At 44.5% G+C, this 20,375-nt stretch overlaps 1 protein-coding gene across 16 annotated transcripts in view; it reads right to left on the bottom strand.

Moving 5' to 3' along the window:
* FGFR2 (fibroblast growth factor receptor 2) overlaps nucleotides 1-20,375 on the bottom strand; it is a 118,627-nt gene that overhangs the window by 14,640 nt on the left and 83,612 nt on the right. For 8 of the 16 annotated variants that reach the window (XM_063670342.1, XM_063670338.1, XM_063670332.1 and 5 more), the window contains 4 exons: nucleotides 9,820-9,970; nucleotides 6,843-6,964; nucleotides 4,492-4,602; nucleotides 2,504-2,694 (listed from right to left, as the gene is read on the bottom strand). In XM_063670342.1, coding sequence (XP_063526412.1) covers nucleotides 2,504-2,694; nucleotides 4,492-4,602; nucleotides 6,843-6,964; nucleotides 9,820-9,970 — 575 coding nt within the window. Of the gene's footprint in view, nucleotides 1-2,503; nucleotides 2,695-4,491; nucleotides 4,603-6,842; nucleotides 6,965-9,819; nucleotides 9,972-20,375 lie in introns of all 16 variants that reach the window. The other 8 variants (XM_054435958.2, XM_054435954.2, XM_063670344.1 and 5 more) reach the window with 1 other exon arrangement.

The raw sequence follows: 20,375 nt of genomic DNA on the forward strand, positions 1-20,375 counted from the left end.
CCAAACTATCATCACCTTTGACAGGGGCTCAGCCTTCTCATTCACCACACAAGCAGCAGTGAGAGTCACCTTTGAAGCACAAACTGATCCTCTTCCTCCCCCTCAGAGGCTTCCATGGCAGTGACAGCAAAGTGCAGTGTCCTGGCATGAGTAAGGCCTTATCCCACTGTTTCCTCCATGGCATATTTTTCAATATTTTTTTACAACCTTATTTTCATTCCCACATTTACGGTGAATTTCTCTTACTGTCACCCATGGTTCCTGCCCCAGGAGGTCAAGGACTATGTCTCTTCTGGCCACTTCGCTGGAGAGCCTGACCAAGGGCATGAGACATCGGGGATGCTCTAGGAGTAGATGTTGAAGGCTTTAATAAAATGACCGGGCCAGCCCTCCTACCACATTTCTCCTAGTAGCACCGCCCTGCTGGGTGCAAAACTGCTTCCCCTATCTCCCACACAGGTAGGGCAGGGAGTGATCAAGACCAGAATATCAAAATAGGCAGCCTACAGATGGGCTACCCTCCCCAGGCTTATTTAGGAAGAGTTCACAGCTGCAGAAAAGGAGGGATGGCACAGTGAGTACCCACCGCTGCTGGCTTTGCTTGTTACACCTACTCAATCACTTGCTGTCTCCACGTCCTGCCCCACCTGCCCCCACACACATACACACTTGGGATAGTGAATGGATTGATTATATGTTATGGCTGGACCACTTAAAACTGAGTTGCAGGCATCACTGATACTTCACAAATCTCAATTCTTCAGTGTATTTCTCCTACAACAGATACCACTGTCATCCCCCCGAAATTCAACACTGATAACAAATATAACCAGTAATGTTATACAGTCCATATTCAAAGGACACTCACAAATGTCCTTTCTAAGAACTGGCCACCCTCCCCGACTCACAGGATCCAGTCCAGGATCCCACTTTTACACTTACGAATTGTCTCATCGGCCCCCTTTAATCCGGAACTGTCTCCCCAGCAGTTTTTATCTTTCGAGACACTGACATTTTGAAGTGATATCTTGTCAAATGTCCCATGTTCTGGATCTGTCTCATTGTCTCTGGATGCCAAATACTTTTTGATTGGCAAACTCCCCTACATACATGCACGCACACGCACGTGTACACAAACGCAATCACAGAAGTCAAACCTGTGTTTAATTAGTTTCCTAAAACCTATATATTGGGAGATTTTTATACAAAAAACATCTGAAAAAGTCTTAAACTCTAAACTCTCTTAAAAATGTTTTTAAAGTTTTTCTTAAATTAAAAAGAAAAAAGGCAAAACCCCATCTCTACCAAAAAAAAAAACCAAAAAACAAAAAACACAAAACTTAGCCAGGCATGGTGGCACATCCCTGCACTCCCAGCTACTCAGGAGGTTGAGGTGGGAGGCTCACCTGAACCCAGGAGGTCAAGGCTGCAGTGAGCTGTGATTATGCCACTGCACTCCAGCCTGTTTGAAAGAAAGAAAGAAAAAACCATCCAGAACATGGGGTAGCTCTGGGCCATGTTCCTATGTGGCCAGAGAGTAGAGCTGAGGTGCAGCCATCCCTCGAATCTCTCTGCACTCTGAGTGATCCGCAGGCCTTGGTGGTGTGACTGGCATGGCCCCATGGAGACTTGAGTTTGTGACCCTTCAGGCAACCCAGACCCCCAGTGACAGAGGGTCCACGCCCACCAGAGGATCTCACCTCTTTGGGGACCCAAGGAATTCCTGGCACTGCAATAAACTGCACTGCAGGTAGGAGCAGGGCCCACCTCTGCACAGGAGGCAGCTCCGCCCCTCCGCTTCCCTATGTGTGGGGCTGACAAGGGAGTTTTGGGTCATCCAAAATGCCTCCGAGGACATCTGGGCACCTGTCTAACTACTTTCAGAATAACTGAAATGTTTCAAGTTCCATGGTAAGTGGCATGCCTGGAATGCAGGCAGTCCACCTCAGGGGACCTGGCCAACTTCTAACCACAGAGGGTCACCCGCCAAACAAGACAAAATAAACGCAGAGCTCCAGGACGCAAGGTTACTAAAATACCCCTTTGTTTGACCTTTACTCTTAGAATATTTAATGCCATATCAAACCCAAAACACTAAACACCTAAAGTCTATGTTCAAAAACTCAGTAACCACAAAATAAATGAAGCTAAAAAAAAAAAAAAAAAAAAAAAAGAAAGAAAATCATCCGAATTAAAGGGGGCCTTTAAAACCATCCATTTCCCACCTGGAGAGCTGAATTCCGAGGGAAATCAGACATGGTCCTGCCTCAAAGAAGAGGTATCTTTTCTGCTCATCTCTGCAGCGATGCTATAGGTTTATGAGGCTGCTTTGGTTTTAAAGAGTTCATTAAACTCAAATGTGAATAACGCAATAAATATTTTCCAGGTTGTACAAGACATGCAACGGCTTGATCTAGCAAATGAGCATGTCCAAATTGCCTGTTTTCTTTAAAGACATTTTTAGTTGGATTCCACCCAACCAAGTAGAATGTGAAAGACTCACTTTTTGGGAAGCCAAGTATTCCATGCCTCTGGCCAGCTGGTAGGTGCATGACACCAAGTCCTTGAAGGTCATCTGCTCCTCAGGAACACGGTTAATGTCATAGGAGTACTCCATCCCGGGTGGCCTCCGGGCTCGGAGGTATTCTCGGAGGTTGCCTTTAGAGGCATACTCAACTATGACATAGAGAGGCCCTGTTGAGGAAGAAGAGAAGCTCCCTAAAGAGAGAATCCAGGGTCTGCCCTTGGGCAATTCAGCAAAACATTTTTAGTTATTACAACTCATGCTTTTTTTTTTTTTTTTTTTTTTTTTAAAAGTTTAACATACAGAGGCCAGGCGTGGTGGCTCATATCTGTAATCCCAGCCCTTACGGAGGCCGAGGCAGGTGGATCACCTGAGGCCAGGAGTTCAAGATCAGCCTGGCCAGCATGGCGAAACCCTGTCTCTACTAAAAATACAAAAATTAGCTGGGCGCGGTGACACACACCTATAGTCCCAGCTACTCGAGAGGCTGAGGCAGGAGAATCGCTTAAACCCAGGAGGTGGAGGCTGTAGTGAGCCGAGATCATGCCACTGCACTCCAGCCTGGGCGACACAGCGAGACTTTGTCTCAAAAAAAAAAAAAAAAAAAAGGAAGAAGAAAAAAGAAAAAGTTTTAACATACAGAAAAGCACACATAAAAATATCATTATAATCTCTCCAAAATGATAAATCAGCCCTTGGTCATGATAGCCTCAAAAGGCTATAGGAAATGAAACAGAGACACAGTTGACGTGCTCTTCCCTGTCACTCTCATGCTGTCACCTGCGCCCTCTTGGAAAGCAATGGATCCCTCCATTCTATCCTTTTGGTTCGTTTTAACTATTCAATAAGTAATATATTATTTTTAATCACATAAATGAATAATAAAGCTCTTAGAGCTTTGCAACATTTTTCCCCACATATTATCCTTTTGGAACCTGTTGGGCTTATAAAAATAAAACTAGATCATTCCTTTTCACAGCTGCATATACTGTATCATATAAACACACCACACATTATTTATCCATTCCCTTATATGCATGGGCATTTGCTTCCAGGTTTCAGCCATAACAAACAGTAGGCAATGAACATCTTCGTACATGTTCCCTTACACACGTGTGCAATAATTTCTCCATGGTATAGACTCGGGGTTGGCAGACTACAGCCTGCAAGCCAAATCCTGCCTACCGCCTGTTTGGGTAATTAAATTTTATTGGCATGCAGCCAGGTCCATTCATTTCTGTACTTCTAGCACCGCTTTCTCACTACTATGGCAGACACGAGAAGTTGCGACAAAGACCATACGGCCCACAAAAGTCTAAAATATCTACAACCTCCCTTTACAGAAAAAGTTCGCCAATTCCTGTACAGACCTACAAGAGAAATTGCTAAGTCAAAGATAGGCGTTTTCAAGTTTACTAATTACTTAGCAAATTGATTTCAAAGTGCCAGTAAACATTCAATGGAAGAAGCCAGGGTCTCTCTCCCCCAGGGAAAATAACGTATTCCTTCATACTGCTTTCTCCTCTTTTAAGCTATTCTTGGGAGCTCAGCCATCTGTGACCCACAGCAAGATGTGGATTCCTCAATCCCTGTTTTAAGGGAAGAACTTCTCAACCAAAACATAGGATCTTATTCTGAGAAATCTCTCTTAGCACTTACAAAACAAAAACATAAGGAGGTTGCCTTTTCCAAAACCCCCTCCAGGTTATGACCTAGAAACAGCACGGCCCTCTAGGCCCTCAAATCCAAAGTCACCCTGCACCCTCCTTTCTACTGGCCCCCAGGTACGGGCACAGACCCTTCTTTGTGTTCATGGCTAGGAACATCTTCCAATGGGGATTTTAAAAAGAACTTTAAACATGCACACGGGGTGCTCTGGGAGCAGGATCTAGAAGCCCAACCGTTTCTAAAATGATTCAATCAAACTGCAGAGTATTTGGGCAAATGCAGTTTTTCGTCCTACTCACCATCCTGTGTGCAGGCTCCAAGAAGATTTATGATATTCTTGTGTTTCCCAATCATCTTCATCATCTCCATCTCTGACACCAGATCAGAAAGGTCTTTCTCTGTGGCATCATCTATGAACAGTAGGCATATTCACAAATCAGTTCATTTCGTCTAACTCATGGGCAGCTACTGTTAGTTGCCAAAGACTAACAGTTGAAACAGTTGAAACTAACAGTTGAAACAGCATGAAATTGAATTTCAGAATCAGAAAAGATTTTCCAAATCATCTCCCTCATTTTATCGAGGAAGGGACAAAGGCCTACACAGGGAACTGCCTCACTCTGTGTCAAAGAGCTCACTGGGGGGCCAATGGGGCCAAGAGTCAGGACGAGGGCAGGGGCTTCTGACACTAATGCCAATTCTTGCCTAGACCATGAGATAGCCTCATCCTCTGCCATATCTAAGGCGTCTCAGAAAACCACACCCAACTTCACAGTGCCTGAAACCAGTGAAGAGACCAAGGGTAGGGCCATTTCAAATCACTACAGACTTGTTCCCGACCAAGCATTCCTAACCCAGCCCCTCGAGGCCCTTAGAGCATTCTGAGATGGGTTCAGAGAGTTCCCCATAAACAGGGCCATAAATGTGCATGCATGTGCATTCTGAGCAGGTAAAGGGCTGTGACTTCTAGTGGCTTCTCAGAGGGCACTGTAGTTCCCATCCTAAGAAAAGTTATATAAACTTCCACTCTGTAATTTCAAGCAAGAATAGCATAGGTCCCACATACGCGGGCTCGCAGTTAGCTTCTCTTAGATTCTCCTAAGTGGCAAGACTTTCCCATGTGCCCTCCACCTCAAGCTAATTCAGTATGGAAAAATCTGGGTTTCCTTTAAAAAAAAAAATGAAATATGGGCATGGATAAGAACCATGTTGCAAACAGTTTTTTAGCTTCACAAAAGGAAGATCAATACAAGTGACTGTGTGTAAAATTTACACTGATGTATGTGAAGGAGGGAGCCACGGGCCACGAGGAGGGAGGGAGACACAGCTGTGGGCTGTAAGAAAGGACACGCCACAATGGCTTGGGGACTAATACCCTTCTGTGTCCTTAAAGGGAAGACTGCCAGCCTGGGCATCACAAGAGAAAGAGAACTCCCAGACCTCCCTTTTTACAATATCCCATGTAACTCTGAGCTCCATTAGCAAAACCAGAAGTTCCGCCAAAAGAGATGAGAAGCCTGGGTCCTTCCCACACCTGGCCCTGGTACGCAGCCAGGGGCTGCCTCCGTCAGTGGTGCCATGACACCTGGGGCAAGAAAGCACAGTGTTCCTCCCCGGCATCAGGCTCCAAGGTGGGGAACATCTCAAAGCACTCTAGTTTTCCTTGGGAGTCATTCAGATAAACAGCCTTTTAAAAAACCCAAAAAACAAAACGCACATCTTTTTGACAAAGTGCAGCCTGCTACTTCCCCTTGGGAGGGACGTGATGACCATCCCATGAGAACCCACAAAAGAAAGACAAAGCCTAACTTCAGAGCACCTGCGACATGCCCGGCACCATATCCCAAGGACGGGCCCCTCTGCCTGGAAACGTGGGAAACACTCGGCGTGGGATCTTCTTTCCGAGATCCCTACAAGAGGATTTATAACGTGACCGTTCCCTATAACTCTTCTCATAAAAGAATACTGCAGGACAAACAAGTTAATGGTTAAAAGTTCTTTAAGTTATTTGGACATGGGCATGAAGCAGGGTTGGAAGGTTAACATAGAAGTGTTCACAGTCCCACAAACACAACACGACATTTACATCTCAAGGTAATTGTTTACGTGTTCCAGGAGGCTCTGCACCAGCCCTGATCCTATTCGCTCCTTCTCAGCTAAGTGACTCTCCCAGACCAGTGTCATTTCTGCTTCGTTCCTCACGCAAAAGAGAAGGCTTTCTGCTCCCTTACGTCTCTTTGTTCCCTCCAAAAACACAAATTTCCTTGTACTTGTAAAGTTAAGGTTTAAGTCCCAAATCCAACACACCAACTCCTAGCTAATAAATCCAATTATATGTGAGTTGATAATCTCTAAGCACATAAAAATACAGAGAGAATGAAGAATCGTGTTCACGAAGAAGGAGTCAAAGAATAACTCTATGTAGGAGGCTACCACTTTCTAACAAAACTGGCTTTTCTTTATAAGTACACACAGCTCAAGATAAATAGTCTGTCCGAGATGCTGATTTATACTGAAAACTTCTCAACCCCTAGGTCAACTATGTGCTCTCTGACCCCGTGCCATGATAGAGTTCACATGCCACAAAAGGAACTTTCTTGATAAGACTCTCCACCCAGCCCCTCCCCGAGCCTGCCGCCTCCCCGCTCACCTTTCAACATCTTCACGGCCACGGTGACCGCCTCCTTGGGCTTGTCTTTGTCAATTCCCACTGCTTCCGCCATGACCACTTGCCCAAAGCAACCTTCTCCCAGGGGCTTGCCCAGTGTCAGCCTAAATGTGTAAATAGGGGATTAGCACATAGCATCTGGTGATGGGGTGTAGTGAGGGAAATTCCAGAACTAAGTATAAAAATCTTTCAGCGGCTTGCTAAAGCATGGAGCGCTTATCATATGGAACTAATGAGACTTAGGGTACACACGTGCCCGAGTATTTTCCTAGTGACGTTTTAGAGAATGTCAATTACTGGTGGAACAGCTATTAAATTTCACATTGGTATTCTCGGTTTATTTTCTTTAGGGAAGGTATCCTTGCTAGTGCGGTGGTCAGCTTTCCTAAGTGCCAGAGAAGAGCTTTTGATCTTGAGCCAATTAAATATTTGTAATTTAGAATGGCTCAAAGAAAAAATGTTAAGACTGTTCTTATTTTTTTGTCCCTGTAAAATGGTGACTTTAAAATTATTATTCAAATACCAATGGATTTTATGGTCACATTCCTTGCCAAGTTACAGGATATGCCTCTTAAAAGCATTTCAATGAATCTCTAATTTTTTACTCAAAAGAAAATTCTAAAAAATTGGGGACTTTTTTTTGACATAAGTTTAAAAGTCCTTATGACTACATAAAATTAACAATGAAGAAAATCCAAAGTGAACACCACAAATTAAATTTCTAAGATTACAAGGTCTATGCACATCGGATGAATAGCCATATATTGTCCTTGTGCATTCCAGAAACCAACAAAATGCAAAAGTCTTTGGAATACTTATGAATATGGCCCTTTCTAACTTAAGCATAACACAGCAAAGCATGGAGCTGCCATTAGTAAACAGTATTTACGGTAAGTACACAATAGTCTGCAGAAGTTCAACATAAAGACTGAGGGCAGCGTGTGCTATGCTGAGGTCATTTTGTTTCTACCCAGAACTAAAATTAAATTTAACATCTTGGCAGAAAATAAATATTTGCATTGGAAAAATGGCTAATTTATGTCCCACTGCCTTGCTACTACAAGCATAACAATCCTTTCTTTGTATAACTTCTGCCTCCGATCTAATAAACTGCTTCTAAATAGCCTTCATTCATTGGAAATCTGTTCCACCTACGTTTGCGCTAAACACTGTTTTGAAATGTTTAGCACTCAGATTTTCCACACTCAGGGTACCCCGGGTGGGAGGTAACAGTTGGGCACATACAGACTTCCACTGTTGACTGGTGTCACAGGTGGCAAAAACTATGGACTAAACCCGAAAGCTGCAATTTCTTAAAATGTGATCACAACTCCCCAGTTCAGTCATATATACAGGAATGTGCACATGAACCTATCTGTGTATATAATCACACACAGACTAGGGCTGGCGGAGTTCACAAGAAACATCCATTTCTCCACATTCTACAGGTAAAGAAACCATTCTTTGTGTTTTCTCGGGTGCCCCACCAGTAAATGTCCAATTAACATGCCTCGAGTGAATGAATAAGTGAATGAGTGAGTGGTCTTTTCACTCACTGGAAATTACTTCCATTAATTGGAAAGTAACTGGAAATTACTTCCATTAACACTCTAACCAAATAATATCTATACAATTATTCAGTCCTAGCTAACGGTACACATCTCTAAATTGGCAGTTGGGAAACAAAACTGATGTGACATCACGTGAATCAAAATCAGAAGTGCCAGCCACATAAGCTACCTCTCCCTTCCAAATAGAGCTCATCAGATCAGTCTCTGGAAAAGCTTATGTTTGCATTTCCAAATGTGTATATGTATACATGAGAAGTGTATATAATCTCGGGAGCTACTGAAGATGTCAAGGCAAACCAGGGTAGCTGCTTATAAGCAAGTCAAGAGCTTATTCCAGTGTTGTGATGCAGAAGTAGTCAGCATTTCCACCTTCCCATACTCTCAAGCTGTGACTACAAAAAGTACCCCAGAAGTGAGTGGACAGCCCTCCAATGACCACTGCTCTTCCTTTCAGAAGGACGATCTGAGGGTCGGTGCCTGCTTAGAGGATGAGGGCTAGTAGCTCAAATTCTGCCCACTGACTCCATGCCCCACACAATGATCCTGCTGAGGTTTGCGGTTTAGAGCTCCCAGGTTACCACCACGTGAAGGGAAATGAAAGGAAAACTCGCACAAGCCAAGAACTCTGCTCAGTCCTGGGAGGTCTGAACTACCACCCTCATTTTATGAGAATGAATTTCAGAGAATCAGGTGCCTCACCCGAGGTTGCCCAGCCACTGTCTGGCAAAGCCAGGATTCAAATGCAGCCCAACAGAGCTCCAGTACATGGAGTTCAAGCAAGACCAAGAGATACATAGCCCCAACACCACCCAGGTGGCCACATTTTGACTAAACATCTGATTGGCACACCTCTGTATCATCCAACAAGGAAAATATTATGGACCACAGAAATTAGATGTCAGGTACCATATTTGAAGCTTTTCAGCCCAATATGACATTAACAACCAATGAGAACAGCAACACTGGGTAGAGGTCCTTAAGGCCATTTATATTCTGCATCTAATTTCTCCACAGAAGTGAACAGAGAACAGTCTTGTTCTAGTAACCAAAAGCTGGAATGTCAGATCTGTTTTATAAATTGGATAATTCTACTTTTATTCCATTTGACGGAGTCTGAATTGCCCAGACACTTGAAAAATGATAACCAGATGTCATCTTCTTTGGGGACCAGCCAGGGGCAAGTACCTCTGCTTTCAAGGAGCTATTTTTTTTTTAAATCCATTCTTTTCTTTTCCAGGAGTTGGTTATTTAGAAACACAATCTTACTCCTGCTGACATCATCACAGCAAGACCTTTGTGGCTAAGGGTCATAAAAAGAAAATGTTAATCCAATATCCCCATTTATAGCTGAGTCTCCATCCTGGGACATGGCCAAGAGAAGTACTCACTTATCTCTTGGAAACTCCCATTTTGGGTCCTCTGGAAGTTCATACTCGGAGACCCCTGCCAGCATGGGGGTGTCTGCCGTTGAAGAGAGGCGTGTTGTTATCCTCACCAGCGGGGTATTGGAGTTCATGGAGGAGCTGGACTCAGCCGAAACCTGGATACAAAATGCAAAGACACAGATGTAATCCTGGCTCCACCTGAGAAGGCTGGAAGTCAGCCAGAGCCCAGCCAGAGTATCGAATCTTAGAAAGGAATGGGTTGAGGGCTGGCAGAAGTAAGAAACCAAATTAGAAAACCACTGGAATCCAACTCCTCTGCCCTCTAGTCCACGCAGTACTAGATTCCATCCAAATTGTATGTTCCTATGTTCAGGTTTTTCTATGAAATTTTCCTATAGCATCTGATCACAATGTAAGTTTTCTTTCTGTCCTAATTCCTCCAGAGAGTCACTTGAGGACATGCAGACAGTCCTCTCTGGCTTCATTAGTGCCTTTACGGTTGTACCTGCACCTGTACTGGAGCCCTGGATAATGGATCTCCTCTCAGACCACCCAGATCACGGATCAATGCTGTGCTTATGAAATTCTATGAAAACTTTAAGGAAATTGGCTCTTCCATATTTCCTCTGTCTTTGGAAATGTAAAGTGGAATATCTCAAGGAAAGAGTTCTAGGACTTGAATGTGGAAGACATTCAGTAGCTCCAAGTCCCTTTAACTCAAAATAACCCAAGACCCCAGCATTGGGGGCCATTCTTTGTTTCTCCCCAGTCCTTCTGGAAACTTATTGATGGCCAGGCTGTTCAGTGGAAATGGGCTGCCTCTCGTCTTCGGTTTCAGAAACCAGCGCACTAAACACGTGGGATGAAGCATCAATGGAAATAAAATACACCTTTTCCCATAACCACACAAGAGAACTCCTCTCCCACCTGGCAGTACACAAGGCTCCACCGGGTTACTTTCTTGTTTATCCTGATCCATTTCAGTGTGTCTGATAAAATGATTATTTCTTAAATATATCATTGTCCTTTGGCTGGTTTCTATGGAAAAAAAAGACTCACGCAGCGCACACTGGAAGGCCACTTCTGAGGATGACTACGCAATCTTAGTCTGACCACAGGCTGCTTGAACACTGTCTTATTCTAAACCATGAACAAGACTTTGGCCCAAGAGAACAAGAATGTGAAGTTAACCACGATCCATCTCTAAGCAGCCAACTAGCCCACCCTGGGCTCTGTCTCCTGTGTGACTGCCCGGGTGGATAGTATTCCTGGATGTGCTTACAAACACCTTCAATCACACTGGCAAAGACCCAGTCCAGAAGAACAAATTTAGTGAGATGAACTTTCACAGGGTGGGTCCTGGGCTCTTCTCACAGAGAACCAGAGGACCTGTCCTGTTCGAAAAGCTTTGAATCTCGCCTTTGTAAACCCAGACTTCCCTCAAAGCAGGCTAGAAATTCAAGAAGATGCCCAAGAATAGATTAGGGGAAGAAAATCATTTTAGGATTAGGAAGTTGTTTTCAGTATTAAAATAAAGAAGTGGGCCATTTTTCACATAGAATTCCTATTATCTTTTAAAATGTACATGAGCACTTCCTGAGCCTTCCATTCAATCTTTTGGCAGGGGGCAGTTATTCCTAAACTTCATTATGCAGATAGTATGAGCAACATTTATTCATTGTATGGTAAAAATGTTTTAAAAGAGGGAACTAAAGAATCATTAATTGTGGAGCTGAGACCCTCACACCCAAGTGTCTGGGTTGCACAAGCAAATGGCAGAAGCAAGCGGGAAAAGACGAGAAGGTAAATGTGGGTGCTCCCGTGGAATCCATCCTGCTCCCCACTGAGGTCAGACTAGGCATGAACCCCACCCTGGGTGAAACAGACAACTTTAAAGTCCCCGCCATGTGGTATCCAACCTCACTGTAGTGAGCTGACCTCGTCTGCAAGACACATCAGAAGCCAGGAACTTTCAGAGAACATCAAGACTTCCAGTTTGCATTGGTCCACAGGAACATCTCAAGCTCCATCTACAGAGCTCAGAAAGATTTAGGAGCGGGTTTAACGGCCAGTGATGCTTCCCCAAATCTTTCTGTCCTCCTAATTCATTCTGCATCAGGGCCATGTGCTGTGGATGCTTAAGTATGCAGGTGTTTTCAAAACTAAGAAGGTCTTCTGAAAGTTCTTCCCCATGAACAGGCAAAAATCACCACTCATTGCAGAGGGACCTTATGCTTGAGGATATCATGGGCAAGAAGCTCCAGCCAAACTAGTAAGAACCGGCCCGCCAGGCGCAGTGGCTCATGCCGTAATCTCAGCACTTTGGGAGGCTGAAGCGGGCAGATCACTTGAGGTCAGGAGTTTGAGACCAGCCTGGCCAACATGGTGAAACCCTATCTCTACTAAAAATAAAAAAATGAGTCGGTTGTGGTGGTAGGTGCCTGTAATCCCAGTTACTCCGGAGGCTGAGGCAGGAGAATCGCTTGAACCCAGGAGGCAGAGGTTGCAGTGAGCTGAGATTGCACCACAGCACTCCAGCCTGGGCAACAGAGCAAGACTCCGTCTCAAAAAAAAAAAAAAAAAAAAGAGGCCTAGCAATGGGACAATTTCCGCAAATGGCCAGGGTCTGGCAGGTTGTGCAGCCAGAACACTCTCTGCACGGCCTGCAGCGTAGCCCCTCATCACTGGATACCTGTTTCCAGGATTCCACTATGGGGTGTGTAGGGAGCTGCAATCAACAGAGGAGTGAGAACTGATTAAGCAATTGCTGAGGACCGCAGTCCTGGATGACGTTAACACCCAGCAGAGGCAGAGGCATGGCTGGGCTTCTGTGCCTCCTCCCTGAAAATCACCACTCTCATCAGCGAGGCTCACAGAATAGGATGTGGGGAAGGCAGCTGTCCCACAGCGAGGTGTGAGAACAAGGGCACTTAAAAGTTTCTGGAAGGATATATAAGAGACTTAGCAGTGATCGCCTTTGGGGAGAGAGATTAGGAGTTGAGAGAGGGGGTAGAAAATACATTTTATTTCAGAACTTTCTAGACCATTTGGATTTTATGACCATGTATATGTAATTCTTTTATGTTCTAGAAGAAGTACTTTATTTAACAAAAATATTTTTTAGAATAATAAGGATCTGAGCTGAGGCATGAACAAGGGAAAAGAAAACGAAGGGTATATGCTTGAAATATGCTGTCTTCTACAATGAGTGAAAAGTTACAAGATCACCGCTTTCAGCCCTTCCTTCTGCTACCAGGCTAGGTTTTGTGGCACCTCTGCATCCTTCGATGTGGGCAGCAGTCAATCCCGTTGCTGCCCTTCCTGTGCTCATCATTCACAACATGAAGCCCCGCATCAGGCAGGCTACAACCTGACCAACTGCAACAACATGGGACTGTGCAGTCAGATTGTCAGGGTCCCCGTCCCAGTTTCAGCACTCACTCACTGTGTGAGCTTTGGGAAATCTCTTAACCTTTCTAGACCTGGGTTTCCTCATCTGTTAAAAACAAGACAGGGGCCGGGCACAGCGGCTCACACCTGTAATCCCAGCACTTTGGGAAGCCAAGGCGGGCAGATCTTCTGAGGTCAGGAGTTCGAGACCAGCCTGACCAACATGGGGAAACTCTGTCTCTACTAAAGATAGAAAAGTTAGCCGGGCGTGGTGGTACGTGCCTGTAATCCCAGCTACTGGGGAGGCTGAGGCAGGAGAATTGCTTGAACCTGGGAGGCAGAGGTTGCGGTGAGCCGAGATGGTGCCACTGCACTGCAGTCTGGGCGACAGAGCAAGACCCCATCTCAAAAAATAAAAGAGGAGACAGGAACAGGTCCAACTGTGCAGCATTAATGCGATGATAAAATGAGGGGGAAAAAAAAACTGATGAAGTGCTTAGTGCTAGGCCTGGCACTAAGAGCTCAGTTAATGTCTGCTACCAACACTGCAATATTTTCTCTTAGTCCCTTTAGAATCATTTGCTGCCCAGATCTGACAGAACAGACAAAGGCACTTCTCTCTGGGTAACTTGGAGCGTTTGGAGCCTAGGGTGGTTCTGTGTGTAAGATACAGTCAGTCCTCCATATCTGTGGGTTCTGCGTTCATGGCTTCAACCAATCACAGATCAAAAATATTTGAAAGATAATTAATAAAAAATAACAATACAACAATTTTAAAATACAAATAAAAACAATACAGTATAACAACTATTTACATAGCATTTACAACGCGTTAGTTATTACAGGTATCACTAGAAATGACTAAGTATATGAGAGGATATACACAGTTTATATGCAAATACTACACCATTTTAAATAAAGGTCTTGGGCGTCCACAGATTTTGGTATATTCGGGGTTGTTAGAACCAATCCCCAACGCATACCAAGGGACGATTGTGCTGTCAAACTGTGTGCAACCAGGAAGATAACCCAGTGACATTAAGGGCTGACTGCAGAAGATACGCCTTAGTGGGCATGTTTGATTTGCTAGATGAGGCCCTCTGCTCACTGCCAGGATGGGCTGGGGTTCTAGCAAGCAGGAGATGAAGAATCCAGGAGTCAGGGAATCATCTCAGGGCAGGAGGAAAACTGGACAGTAAGAGGGTCCTAATGACAAATACGGCTTAGGGGTTACCTCAGAAGAGAAAAATTTAACATTCAGTCTGAAGTTCGCCCCTCTATGGCTCACCCATGACCCCGAAGGAATCTGTATCCACAAACCCTTGGCAAAAGTTCACATGTATCTACACCATCCCCCACACAGACTGTCTAGAGAAGATTTTCATGTGACAGCTTTTCAAACGGAAAGCCTAAAAATAAATAAATAAGAAAACCTTTATCAACTTTATTGTCACTATTATTAGAATTTTAAAAATGAGGTTTACAAGAAGGATGATTTATGGGAATTTTGTTCAGATGAAGTACGGAGATTCAGATTAAAATTACAAACCTGGAAAATACTTCTATAAAAACACGAAACGGGGGAAAAGGGTAAGAAAACGTGCAAAGACTAAGAAACTATAGAATTTGATTGCTCTGTCTACTGATGTATGTCTTAATTTCACCTCCATGCATTTTTACTATGCTTTTAAAATCCCCTCTGGAGCTATAAAATACGGCTGACTTTCTCTTCATTCCCTTCGACTCCAAGAGGGAGCCTGTGTTGGGTGCTTGGCCCGATCCCGGGCAGGCCATTCCCCTGTGGGACACCATGTTTTACTGGGCGTCTTTCCTCTGAATCAGGACCCTCAAATAACTCCCACTGCTCATCTCTGAAATCCTTCTACTTCTTCAGCACTATTAAATTATCTTTTCTTTTGCACAAAATCATAATCCTCCTTATTCTTCAATTCCTACCTAGAAACTTCAATTCCAGAGTTTCCTTCCTAACCAATTTTAATATATTCCCTTGTTAGTGATAAGTGAGTTACTTATAAACAATCAACACGAACACTCTAGTAAACTGTTTTCCCACTCCCGAATCTTGGCAGGCATTTTTTTTTTTAAGCATGTATTTTCACAGACTCCAATTCCATTTCCTCACTTTCCGGAATCTCTCTAGCATGTGCCATAAGTCAAGCTTTTAAGTAAATGTGCTTTTCGTACATTTCCATAGTACATATGGGAGATTAAGTGAGGAAGTGTTTTTTTTCCTTTCTTTTTAAAGGGCCACCAAGAAACAGTGTTATCTTTTTCTTTTCTTTTCTTTTGTTTGTTTGAGACAGAGTTTCACTCTCATTATCCAGGCACGATCTTGGCTCACTGCAATCCCTGCCTCCCAGCTTCAAGTGATTCTCCTGCCTCAGCCTCCCAAGTAGCTGGGATTACAGGCATGTACCACCACGCCCAGCTAATTTTGTATTTTTAGTAGACACGTGGTTTCATCACGCTGGTCAGGCTGGTCTCGAACTCCTTACCTCAGGTGATCCACCTACGTCGGCCTCCCAAAGTGCTGGGATTACAGGTGTGGGCCACTGCGCCCGGTCTAACAGTGTTATCTCTTAATACTGAATTAAATTTACCATCTAGAGGGGATTTCTCAGAGAACACAGCAAGCAGAAGCAAAGATGTTCCAGGGAGAAGAGATGAATTAATACTTGTGTGTTTATTCCCCAGGACTGACAAATACACTTGGACCACAGCCTGCCAAACAGGCCCTGTGACTCTTAGGCTGTAAACCACCTTCCCCCACCAGAACACGAGGCTGGCATTAACATACTTCTGCTCTAATATAAGCCTTGCTCACCACTCCCCTACGGCCAAACAAAATGCTTTCACCACCGCAAGCTGGGTGCCTGAGATAAAGCTTCAAAGGCTTCTGAAGTTGCATTTTTCATTCCTCCATAACAAAATTTAGGTAATTAGGCAAGGCAGTTCATCAGACACTCACTTTTCTCCCGTAGCGAGTCTCTGCCCCCCGCAGGCCTTTCCCTGGGACTCTGTGAGTAAACCTATCAGAGCCATGACGCACCAGCCCCAGATGCGCTGGCTCTGCTCGAGAGATCGCATCAGCCAAGACCCAGGTCAGATCTTGGGCAAACTGTCATGTCCTTTGGAGGCTGAGAGAGGAGAAAAGGGAGCAGCGAAATAGTGGCAGGGAGGGTGAGGTGCCCACATGAGAGGGCAGATTCCAGTTAAGTCATCCGTGACCACTCTAATTACCCAAATGTTTTCTGGAGCCGGTAAGGTTTAGACCACCTGATTGACCAAAATACAGAGAATATTCCCAGATCATGATGTTCAGCTGCCAGGCAGTAAACGAGCTTCTGGGAGTAGAACATCCATCCCCCTTCCTGGAATTTGGCATATGTTTGAGGATCACTAACACTGGACCTGAGAACTGGCTACTGAGTCACACATTCCTCCCCCGAGGCACCCGCTCCGCTCCTCCCTCTTCATCTTGGTCCTATTCCTAACGTCCCCAGGAACATGCCATTTGCCTCAAAAGTATTGTTACAAAAGGTAGCCTTCACTGCCCTTGATTTATTTTATTTTATTTTTATTTTATTGTGTGTGTGAGACGCAGTATCACTCTGTCACCAAGGCTAGAGTGCAGTGGCGCCATCTCAGCTCACTGCAACCTCTACCTCCTGGGTTCTAGTGATTCTCCTGCCTTAGTTTCCCAAGTAGTTTCCCAAGACTACAGGCATGTACCACCACAGCCAGCTAATTTTTGTATTTTTTAGTGGAGACGGGGTTTCACTATATGTTGGCCGGGCTGGTCTAGAACTCCTGACTGCAGGTGATCTGCCTGTCTTGGTCTCCCAAAGTGCTGGGATTACAGGCATGAGCCACGGCACCCAGCCTGCTCTTGATTTTTCTCTGGTTTTCAGCCTACCTATATCAGCAGCTGAGAAGGTGAAACTAAAGTCTGAAAAAAACAAAAAAAAAAGCCACCCTGCAGCCTCTTGTACCATGCTGACGGCAGTGAGAGAAGGTGTAAGCTGCACAGGAGATGAATTTATCTGGACGGAGCCAACCATAAGACAGTTAAATCTCCATCCTACCCTATGGAAGCTTCAAGCCCCAGAGAAAGAAACTGATGTGCTCGATGTAAAACTGATTCAGCAAACCCAGCAACACTGCACGTCTCCTAAACAGGCATCCTCAGTTTCCTCTGCACTCCATCCTCCACCCACCTCTACACCTTCCCCCACCACCCAATTGATGTGTGGAAAACACAGAAAGTAATGCTGCCCCCTTTAACTCACAAAGGCTGCTTCACACTGGCCACTGGCTGTCCAGCAGACCTGTATCAGAACCAACAGGCTCACAAAGATGCCCCTCTCTGGGCTGGCTGTTGTTGGTCTCATTTAACTTGCTGGGCGCCAAAGGAGTGGGAGTGGGTGAGCAGTGTCTGGCACGGTGCCCAAGCCCTGACACTGAATGTGACATGAGCCTCCATCAAAGGACACAGGGAAATGCCACCTGCCATCTACCTCCCACCACCCAAAAGCTGCTTCTCCTTCTTCAAGCCATGTGCATACAAAGTCTCAAAAAATTCACGCTTACTAGGAAATGACTGCAAGGAATTTCTTCTTTGGTACTGGAAAAAAATATTTTTGCTCAAAAAAATAACATAAACTGAAACGTCTGTGTTACACCAGTAAGTCTAGTGCACATTAATAAATGCCAAGAAGGAAAAACTCACAGGAGGAAAAAAACCCAACTTTTCTTGTTCTGAAAAGAGAACAAGGATGGACTGAGGGACCTGAGTGAGACACTGTGTGTGTATGGGTGTTGGAGAGGGAAAGAGTCAGGGCCATGGAGACACTGAGTGATCCCTGTGTCCTAGAGGAGACTGGCCAACACAGAATAAAAAGTGGCCTCATAAATGCCTAGAAACAACCCATCCTTGACACATCTGATTAGAGGCTCACCTGTCGCCAGGTAAAGGCATGCTTGGCATCCCTGCGGTATTTGCTCTGTCATCAATGTATCTGCAGGCCTTTCTGGGGCTTTTCATTCCAGCTCCAGTCCAATAACCCTCTTTTATCCAGATACCCGATAAGCATCTCTTTCTCTACCAAAGGGGCCATGCGTACTGATGAAACATTCTTTGTGAAGATCCAATAATGTACCCCACTTGGACATGTAAAAGGAGCTGAGGTGTGTCAACATTCCCCCCAAATAAATTAATCTCGCAGAGATGTACTTTTCCAGGGAACTGGTATTTGCCCCATTTCCTCTGCTTCTGTTATACTCCTTGGCCCTACTGAACACAAGGCAATTACATTTTCTTTTTTTTTCCACTTTGGGTTTTGGTTTTGTTTTGTTTTTTTGAGTTGGGGTCTCGCTGTGTTGCTCAGGCTGGTCTTGAACTCCTGGGTTCAAAGGATCCTCCCGCTTCAGCCTCCTGTGGAGCTAGGATTACAGGCATTTACCATCAAATAACCCTGGAACCACTGGTGAATGTGACAGGCTGTGTCTTACATGTAACCTGGTTTATACCCAGCACTTAGTAAATTATGATGAATAAATAAAGGAAGGAGGGAAGAAAAAGAGGAAGGAACTCTGATGTTCCCTCTGGTAACACAGAGAAGAGAGGAAAAAGGACTAACTTAGGCTGAATTCTCTTTTTTTTTTTTTTTTTAAAAAAGACGGAGTTTCACTCTTGTTGCCCAGGCTGGAGTGCAATGGCGTGATCTTGGCTCATTGCAACCGCCACCTCCCAGGTTCAAGCGATTCTCCTGCCTCAGCCTCCCAAGCAGCTGGGACTACAGGCATGCACCACCACACCCAGCTAATTTTTGTACTTTTAGTAGAGACGAGGTTTCAACATGTTAGTCAGGCTGGATGGTCTCGAACTCCTGACCTCGGGTGATCCACATGCCTCAGCCTCCCAAAGTGCTGGGATTACAGGCGTGAGCCACCATGCCCGGCCAGGCTGAATTCTCTTAAAGAAAAAATATAAATGGTACTGCATGTGAGTATACATATAATTACTTAATTTAGAACATCCTTATGTCAACTTCCAATGTCTGCCCTCTTCTTAGTCCTCAAGGATACATCCACAAGCAGTATATTTCCAAATACTATTTTTCTGAAACTGTATTCTTAGAAAGACAGTGAAGAAAAGCCAGCTGGCACTGGGGGAAGAAAACACAATGACTGTGGCTGAGTCAGGGGGATTTTAAGGGCATCTTACCCTTTTATATTAAGTAAAAAAAAAAAAAGCATTGTAACAGTTGCAGAAAAAAAGATGATGAGATAATTAAGGGGCAGGGGCCTAGCTATGTCAAATTACAAGTTGCCTCCAGAAGTTAGCATTTTTCCCTACTAGAAAAAAAATAATAGAAACCACCTAAGAGTTATCTCAGGACTGGACTCGTCTAGAAACTGGTTGGCCAACTGGCCTCATCTTTGCTTTCCTGGCCCCAAGAAAGATAATCATGTCACTCAAAATGACAACAGCGTTCTTAGTGGCAGATGTGACCCAATAGGCCCCTTTTTCCATGCTCTTAACACAATTTGGTCATTCGCCTACACTTGACACACACTTTAAATTCTATCCTCCGTCTCCACAAAGAAAGACCTGCTTGAAACATGGCTTTAGAGAAGTTAACAAGGACGCATTCAGCCAGGAGTTTGAAGCTGGGTTGTGAACAACCAGACCCATGCCAAAACCACTGCTGACCAACTGGTTCCTAATCCTTCCTAATGCCTTGTCCAGAAAATGTCATTCCGACCTGAAGTCCCGGGAGAGGCACGCCTGGGATTAACCTGGAGTTTCTCAAAGTGCATTCTAAAATCACCATAGGGCTTGTGTAAAATGCAGATTCCTGGCCCTATCCAAGATGACTGAACAAGAATCTCTGGGGCTGAGACAAAGGAATCTGAAATTTTAACAAGCACCCCGTATATTTTACTAAAATACACACTGAAATAGAGCCAATGAGTTTGCTGTTTTACTTGCTATTTCAAAAGAAACCTTTATCAGAACCAAGTTTCAAATGCTTTAGTAAATGTTCTGCATCTACATCTGCCTTCCGCTTCCATCTCTGTGAACAAGCAGAAAAGAGCTGAAGCATTTCCTGTCCCACCTACCTATGCAGGGCTTTGGTTTACAG

The sequence above is a fragment of the Pongo pygmaeus genome, chromosome 8, assembly GCF_028885625.2.
Source record: "Pongo pygmaeus isolate AG05252 chromosome 8, NHGRI_mPonPyg2-v2.0_pri, whole genome shotgun sequence".
Lineage (NCBI taxonomy): Eukaryota > Metazoa > Chordata > Mammalia > Primates > Hominidae > Pongo > Pongo pygmaeus.